The sequence below is a fragment of the Garra rufa genome, chromosome 14, assembly GCF_049309525.1.
Source record: "Garra rufa chromosome 14, GarRuf1.0, whole genome shotgun sequence".
In the NCBI taxonomy this organism is placed as follows: domain Eukaryota; kingdom Metazoa; phylum Chordata; class Actinopteri; order Cypriniformes; family Cyprinidae; genus Garra; species Garra rufa.
Genome location: NC_133374.1, coordinates 42,061,802 through 42,070,450, shown reverse-complemented (window position 1 = coordinate 42,070,450; position 8,649 = coordinate 42,061,802). Strand labels below are relative to the sequence as shown.

Here is an 8,649-nt window from a genome sequence, read left to right as displayed (position 1 = left end):
CCCCCACAGGTAAGTATCTTCTGGCACTGCCCTCTTGCTCTGGGCTGGTCCCCCAGACAGAGGGATATCGCCTCTCTCGTCCTGGTAACCCCAGGCAGAGAGCTCTTCCTGGCCTGAAGAGGTAAATGTAAATATCAGAACTACACCACTGGGCAGGAATTTGGAATCATGGGGAAGTTGGCATATCGTTCCCCAAAGCGTTGATGACGCAGTGTGAGTTCCCGGAAGGGAACATCTCGGGTTACGTATGTAACCCTGGTTCCCTGAGGGAACGAGACACTGCGTCATGGACCATAATTCCCGCATTCCTGCCGCGCTTCGCTTCATTCCTGGAAGCTGACGCTGGTCTGAAACGCACGTGCTTATATACTTCCTGGTCGCCTACGTCACCGCGCCGGTGACGTCACTCCCGTCGTTCTATTGGTTGTAGACTGATTCAGAGTCGGGTTCACCAATGGCATGCCCCAAAGCATTGATGACGCAGTGTCTCGTTCCCTCAGGGAACCAAGGTTACATACGTAACCCAAGACGTTTATTTTATTATTATTATTATTATTATTAATACATTTATTGGTTATACATTTATTTGTTATAAATTATTTAATATTATAATAAATTATTTATTAAAAATACTGACACGGTAACATTATGCGGGACAGCAAACTCAGTGGATTTATAATGATGTTCTCAAAATAATAATAAAATAATAATAATAATAATAATAATAACAATCAATCAAATAATTATGGAAAAGTTCCCACACTCAGTTGAAACCGCACTCACTCAGACACAAATGCTGCCCACCCACTCCCAGCATGCACTCAAAGAGAGAGAGATTAGGAGAGAGACAGACTTCACCCATATTAAGTTAGTCTATAAAAGTGCAAATATGGTTTCAGATCAGTTGCATTTGGTAGCCAGAGTTGAGATCAATCTTTAGGATGCTTTTCTTTCTTTACACACTCCTTCTTTTCCATCACCTTCAGACAAAGGTGGAAAACACACTTTGCAGAATGATGGGAGAACCTAAGTACCCACTACTTTCCAAGGATGGAGATGTAACTATTGGAGGATTTTTTCCGGTCCACAGTAAAGAAACATTACCTTCATTTGAGTTTAAGCAAAAACCTCAGTCTCTATCATGTTACAGGTTTGTTACATTGAAAGCTTAGAGAAAAATTAAATCAGAGAGCATAGACAACCGTTTCAAATTAAAATGCACTACATCATATGTAAAAAATAATATTTTATTACAGTGAATTACATTGAGATATGTAGTATTATGATCTTTTCATACATTTCATACAATGCTGTCCTTTACTTTTTCATGTTATTTGTGTTTATTTAGTAGCATTTCATCATACTTATTTTCACAGTGTCAATATAAGAGATTTTCGGCTGGCTCAAATAATGATTTTTGCCATTGAGGAGATTAACAGAAGTGAAAGTTTGTTACCAAATGTTTCTATTGGCTACCGAATTTATGATACCTGTGGTTCAAGACTTTCTTCTATGAGTGCAACTATGGGATTGATGAATGGACCAGAATTTTCAGTAGGAGAGACATGCAATGGACAGTCTTCTATACATGCGATCATAGGAGAAACAGAGTCTTCTGCCACAGTGATTCTGTCCAGAACTACAGGACCTTTTAAAATTCCAGTGGTAAGGAGTAATAACATCAATTGTATTAGTATTAGTAGTTAGTTTTTATTTTACTATTATAATTATTATTCATTTTTTTTTAAATACCCATACTAATGACTATTTTACTGTTTTTTTTTTTTTTTTTTTCAGATAAGTCACTCAGCCTCATGTGAATGTCTCAGCAACAGGAAAAATTACCCATCATTCTTCAGAACAATTTCTAGTGATTACCACCAAGGCAGAGCACTTGCATACATAGTCAAGCACTTAGGCTGGTCTTGGGTGGGAGCTGTGAATAGTGACAATGACTATGGAAATGGTGGAATGGCCATATTTCTTAATACAGCACAGAAAGAGGGGATTTGTGTAGAGTACTCTGTAAAATTCTACCGAACAGAGCCAGAGAAACTCAAAAAAGTGGTAGATATAATAAAAAAAAGCACAGCAAAAGTAATTGTTGCATTCGTTTCATTTCTTGAGATGGGCTTATTAATTGAACAGCTGACTGTTCAGAATATCACAGGCTTTCAAATAATCGGAGTAGAGGGTTGGATAACCTCAAAGAATTATATCACTTCAAACAATTTTCGTGTGCTGGGAGGGTCCCTGGGTTTAGCACTGAGAAAAATTTACTTTGAGGGATTTTCAGATTATGTTATAAAAGCATTCTGGGACACAGCTTTCTCCTGCTCACATGTTGAGGGAAATGTTTCTCAATATGCAGTAAGCTGCATTAGATATCAGGATTTACTTGCTCTAAAAAACTACAATGAAGATGTGCCTGAACACAGATATTCAAGCCATGTCTACAAGGCAGTTTATGCTGTGGCTCATGCACTGCATAATCTACTCAAGTGCAAAGAACAAGAAGGTTGTGATAAAAACCTGGCAATACAACCACAACAGGTAAACGATTACATTTTATATTTAGACATTTAGCAGATGCTTTTATTTAAAGCAACTTACAAAACAGGACAATGAAAGCAATCAAAATCAACAAAAGAGCAATAACATGCAAGTGCTATATGTGACCCTGGACCACAAAACCAGTCATAAGGTTAAATTTTACAAAACTGAGATGTATACATCATATGAAAGCTCAATAATTAAGCTTTCTATTGATATATGGTTTGTTAGGATAGGACAATATTTGGCCGAGATACATCTATTGGAAAATCTGGAATCTGAGGGTGCAAAAAATCAAAATACTGAGAAAATCACCTTTAAAGTTGTCCAAATTAAGTTCTTAACAATGCATATTACTAATCAAAAATTACATTTTGATATATTTATAGTAGGAATTTTACAAAAAATCTTCATGGAACATGATCTTTACTTAATTTCCTAATGATTTTTGGCATAAAAGAAAAATCAATAATTTTGACCCATACCATGTATTTTTGGCTATTGCTACAAATATACCCCAGCGACTTAAGACTGGTTTTGTGGTCCAGAGTCACATATGACAAGTCTCATTTAGCCTAATGCAGTACATGTAGGGGTTATTTTTTAAAATTATATAATAAATAAAAAGAAAATGGAATAAAAAAGAAAAAGCAAGCTAGTGCTAGCAAGCGTTTTACAAGCAGTAAGTAAATAAATAGAGTGTAAATCTAGAAAGACAGGGGGTTTTTTTATATAAAGAATAGAATTAGAATAGAGGCCGATTCTTGAAGATGGCAAAGGACTCAGCTGTTCAGATTTAATTGATAAAATATAAAAGACAGATTAGGAGAAAGGGATTCAACAGTAACAATATTTTTTTTATAGATTTTTGTTAGAAAGTGTGTTAAAATTCCTAAGAACTGTACTTAATTAATTATTTAATTTGTTTGTTTGTTTGTTTATTTATGTGTTAGGTGGTGGATGCACTGAAAAAAGTCAATTTCACCGTAAAGTTTGGAGATCATGTGTGGTTTGACCGCACTGGTGCCACAATTGCCCATTATGAAGTTGTGAACTGGCAGCAGGACTCAGATAGATCATTCCAGTTTAAACCAGTGGGATACTATGATGCCTCACTGCCTCCTGACCAGAGCTTTGTGCTCAACACTGAAAACATAATTTGGGCTGGAGGACATCTGAAGGTAAATAAATACATTTAAACTGTTTAACTGAGGGAAAAATAATACAGGTGTTACATACTGACTACATACATTTTTTTTTCCAAATAATTTTAAGCAAAACTTAATGTAAATATCAGAACTACATTAACAGAAATTGGAAATGTAGAGCATACAGACTAACTGCTTGTTTAAATACTTATGTAGAAGCCAAGCTCTGTGTGTAGTGAGAGCTGTCCTCCAGGCACTAGGAAGGCTGGACAGAAAGGAAGACCTGTCTGCTGTTATGACTGTATTCCATGTGCAGAAGGAGAAATCAGTAATGAGACAGGTAAACTTCAGTCCATCTCACTGCTCCAAAGAAAACTGGTTGTTCTTTTTGTTGTCTTTTTCTTCTGTTAAGGATGCAGTTTATTATCAAAGTAATTAATGAAGGACATGCATTTCCTTTTGTCTCTAACTGTAGTGATCATGACTTTCTTTCCAGATTCAAATAACTGCAAGCAGTGTCCAGGGGAATACTGGTCAAATGCTGAGAAAAATAAATGTGTTTTAAAGGCTGTAGAGTTTCTGTCATTCACAGAAGTTATGGGCATAGTGTTAGTTTTTTTCTCACTGTTTGGAGTAGGATTAACTGTGCTGGTGGCCATCCTGTTTTACAGTAAGAAGGACACCCCCATAGTAAAAGCCAACAACTCGGAGCTGAGCTTCCTGCTGCTCTTCTCATTGACTCTGTGTTTCCTTTGTTCACTTACTTTTATTGGCCGACCCACTGAGTGGTCCTGTATGTTGCGTCACACAGCATTTGGGATCACATTTGTCCTCTGTATCTCCTGTGTTTTGGGAAAAACAATAGTGGTACTAATGGCCTTCAAGGCTACACTTCCAGGAAGTAATGTCATGAAATGGTTTGGGCCTAAACAACAGCGACTCAGTGTTCTTGCCTTTACACTTATACAGGTTCTTATCTGTATACTTTGGCTAACAATATCTCCTCCGTTTCCCTACAAAAATATGAAATATTACAAGGAAAAGGTCATTATTGAATGCAGTTTGGGTTCTACTACAGGTTTCTGGGCTGTTTTGGGATATATTGGCCTACTGGCTTTCCTGTGCTTTATTCTGGCTTTTCTGGCTCGCACACTGCCTGATAACTTCAACGAAGCCAAATTCATTACATTCAGTATGCTCATATTTTGTGCTGTATGGATTACATTTATACCAGCTTATGTCAGCTCTCCCGGAAAATTTACTGTGGCTGTGGAGATATTTGCCATTTTAGCCTCAAGCTTTGGTTTACTAGTCTGCATATTTGCACCTAAATGTTATATTATTCTATTTAAGCCTGAACAAAACACAAAGCAACACATGATGGGAAAAACATCTACAAAGACCCATTAGCCACGTTTTCTCTGTCAGGCCAAAAGTTAATGTGCTAGCGTGTGCCAGGGTCAGTCACTTTCAGGGCTGACCGTGGTCCAAAGCATGCCTGCTCATTTCCCATGTTTTTATTTCAGGCTACTAGCTAACATCAACATTTAAGACAAAACCATTTTTATACCAAAACTCACTTTCAGACGCTAGTGAGTATCTAAAATTACTTATGATTACGATAAGATAGGTATTTTGAATTAAATACATGAGCTTTTATCAATTTCTTTATGTGTAAGACTTTGGACCCTAATGGAGCATGCAACTGCTATATACAGTCAAGCCCAAAATTATTCATACCCCTGGCAAATTCTGACTTAAAGTTCCATTTAGTCAACCAGCAAGTGTTTTTTTTTTTGTTTTTTTTTTTAACGGAAATGACCCAGGCTTCTCCCAAAAGATAATAAGATGATGTACAAGAGACATCATTGTGGAATTTTTTTCAGCTTTTATTTACATTTGAACAAAAGGTGGCATGTCCAAAATTATTCATACCCTTTGCAAGCTGTCACAGTCTATGGGAAAATCCAAAGTTTCATACCATTCCAAATAGTCCAAGCTGTTCTAAAGCAACCTAATTACCCTGATTCATTGGGAACAACTTCACAGGTGAAAAACAGAAGCTCTCTGCTGTTGGTTTGTTGACAGTCATGGCTAAGACAAAGGAGCTCACTGAGGACCTGCGGCTGCGCATTATGGCTGCTCACAAGTCAGGAAAAGGCTATAAGATTATATCTAAATGCTTTGAAGTTCCAGTGGCTACAGTGCAAAGTATTATTAAAAAATACAAGACATTCTGCACTGTGAACAATCTCAGAGGATGTGGTCGGGAGCCAAAAGTGACACTTGTGCTGGCCAGGAGAATAGTGAAAGAGGTAAAAAAGAATCCAGGGATCACCACCAAGGCCATCCCGATGAATCTGGGCTCTGCTGGTGGCAACATCTCAAGGCAGACAGTCCAACAGACACTGCACACCACTGGTTCCACGGACACAGAGCAAGGAGGACACCACTTCTCCAGATAAGGCACACAAAAGCCCGCTTGGCCTTTGCAAATGCTCATCTGAACAAAGAAGAAGACTTCTGGTCGTCTGTTTTATGGTCATATGAAACAAAAATTGAATTGTTTGGCCACAATGATGTAGCCTTTATTTGGCGTAAAAAAGGAGAAGCCTTTAACCCTAAGAACACCATCCCCACTGTCAAACATGGTGGTGGGAACCTAATGTTTTGGGGGTGTTTTTCAGCCGGTGGACCACAGAACCTATTCACAGTAAAGGGCACCATGAAAAAGGAGCAATACATCAAAATTCTCAACAACAACATCAGGCAGTCAGCAGAGAAACTTGGGCCTTGGGCACCTGTGGACATTTCAACGACCCAAAACACACAGCAAAAGTGGTGAAGAAATGGTTAGCAGACAAAAACATTAACATTTTGCAGTGGCCCAGCCAGAGTCCAAGGAGACCCTCCAACCTGAAAGAGCTCATCGCTAAAGAGGAATGGGCAAAAATACCAGTGGAGACATGCAAAAAGCTGGTCAGCAATTATATGAAGCGTTTGATTGCTGTAAGAGCCAATAAAGGCTTTTCTATTGATTATTGAGAAGGGTATGAATGCAACTTTTTGTTCAAATGTTAATAAAAGATGAGTATATAACATATCAATGCTGGTCCTTCTTAAGTCTTATGCAAGGTCTAAATGTACACTTCTGTTACATTCATTTTGCAATCTAGTTGTTATTCAATTTGTATCCTCTCCTGTGAAATTGTGGGGTTGTATAACATCCCGCTCGTTGTTAGCTCTGGCTCACACTGGCCTGGCAGTGGAAAATCAGCTATCGAGAAATAAAATAACATGTCTATATTTAAGTATTTGTTCATTCATTTATTCATTTTAAAAAAGTGACTGACCAGATTAACTAAAATATTTCTAAACTAAACAATTCAATAAACATTTATACTCACAAATATCATGCATCTATGTAAGATATCAATAAAGAAGTAATATGGAGGCTAGATTGACCATAGGATACTTTTTAAACAATCCTGTTTTGTCAGTACAGGTAGGGAGAAACTGTGATATAATGTTGCTGTAGTTTAAACAGTACAGCATGATGCTATTAACATTAAGGTAATAGGATTTCTTAAGAAAGAAGCCCCTTCTTCATGCAAACTGATTCCTTGCCTCATCCCAATACCCCACTCCTGACAGAGGCATGGCATACACCACATGCTGTATTATTTACTGACTAATAAATTACCGAACGGGGGCTTGTTGTGCTCTGTTGTTTCTACCGCCCCCCCATTTTTTTTTTATTTGCTCCTAGTATTCTCCGCAGTCCAAAATCCTTATGTGTAAGCCTATGTCAGAAGTATCCAAAGTCTGGACCATGGATGAATTCCAAATGGTCCACAGCCTGTCTACTGAAATATATTATATATGGCCCGCCAAGCCTAATTTGCATGCAGTTTTACACTGTCAACACAAGGTGACAGCACTAAATTTTAGGCCAGATGTAGAGGTAATACATGAGTAACAACAATTTGATAACTCATATACATTGCTATTTCTTTAGCGCACAAGAATTCATAACCGCACTGAACCACACTGCACGGGCCGTTATTAGCGCTGCCTAAAGACAGTGCACCATGAGCTCATAACAACATGCATTTACTCACTGACGAAGATGAAACAGTGCTGACATTCTCAACAACACAGGAAATGCAGAAAACAGGAGAAACATTGTGCGACAATAATCCTGTTAGAATACTTTTCAATCTACAAATCAACAATGTTTACAATGGATTTACTGTTGTAACAGTTACTGTAATGTGGTATTGTGGCAGAGATGTAGGATATACATATCAAATTTTACTATATTATTAGGCATATTAAATATAGTTTATGGAAGTAAATGAAAAATATACCAAATACATTTTTGTAATACAAGCAGTTTTGTGCATGTCTTTTTTATGCCTATGCTAATTAAATGTTTTCATAATACCTGTCAGAGTATGTGAGCGGAGCAGAGTGGGAGTGGAGCGCGGAGTGGAGCGGTGTGATTTTGAATGGAGGGAGGAGCGGATTTTTTAAAAGTCTGAGCGTCGTGGTTTTCACTCGCTCCAAGAGTGCTCTACCACCGCTCCATCATGAGTACAATTCATTGCAACGGTCCGTAATATAACTGCATATAAAGCAAGAATTCAAGCATGATTTAAACAGGTACAACACGTATTCACACGCAATCGCTCTGTCAATAATGCATTAAAACAAATGTAACGATTTCGAATGAGCAGAATTCTGTAAGAAATGCAGATCCGTAGGTAAAATAACTGACGAAAACGTATTGTTATTTTCATTACAAACTCTGCACTGCAAAAAGCAGAAATTATACTCTTTTAATGCTCACAATTATTAGCTTGGCATGTGGTAGGAACAAAGATTGCACACTAGTGTTCCAAACTCTCCTGTTATTTTATTTTATTATATGTTATGAACAGGACTG

General features: G+C 37.6%; 1 protein-coding gene across 1 annotated transcript; it reads left to right on the top strand.

Annotated features, from left to right (window-relative positions):
• Positions 1-941: 941 nt before the first annotated feature.
• On the top strand, positions 942-5,111 carry LOC141285161 (extracellular calcium-sensing receptor-like). Its single transcript, XM_073818212.1, has 6 exons — positions 942-1,150; positions 1,377-1,665; positions 1,798-2,553; positions 3,507-3,734; positions 3,918-4,041; positions 4,198-5,111. Exons 1-6 carry the CDS (start codon positions 942-944, stop codon positions 5,109-5,111), a joined length of 2,520 nt encoding a protein of 839 aa, XP_073674313.1.
• Positions 5,112-8,649: the final 3,538 nt, after the last annotated feature.

What these genes read in the sequence shown, in the direction of transcription:
- LOC141285161 (XM_073818212.1), top strand. Translation starts at nt 942, where the DNA reads ATGCTTTTCTTTCTTTACACACTCCTTCTTTTCCATCACCTTCAGACA. An exon ending in CAGTCTCTATCATGTTACAG is followed by an intron (nt 1,151 to 1,376) that starts GTTTGTTACATT and finishes TTATTTTCACAG; the next exon opens with TGTCAATATAAGAGATTTTC. An exon ending in GACCTTTTAAAATTCCAGTG is followed by an intron (nt 1,666 to 1,797) that starts GTAAGGAGTAAT and finishes TTTTTTTTTCAG; the next exon opens with ATAAGTCACTCAGCCTCATG.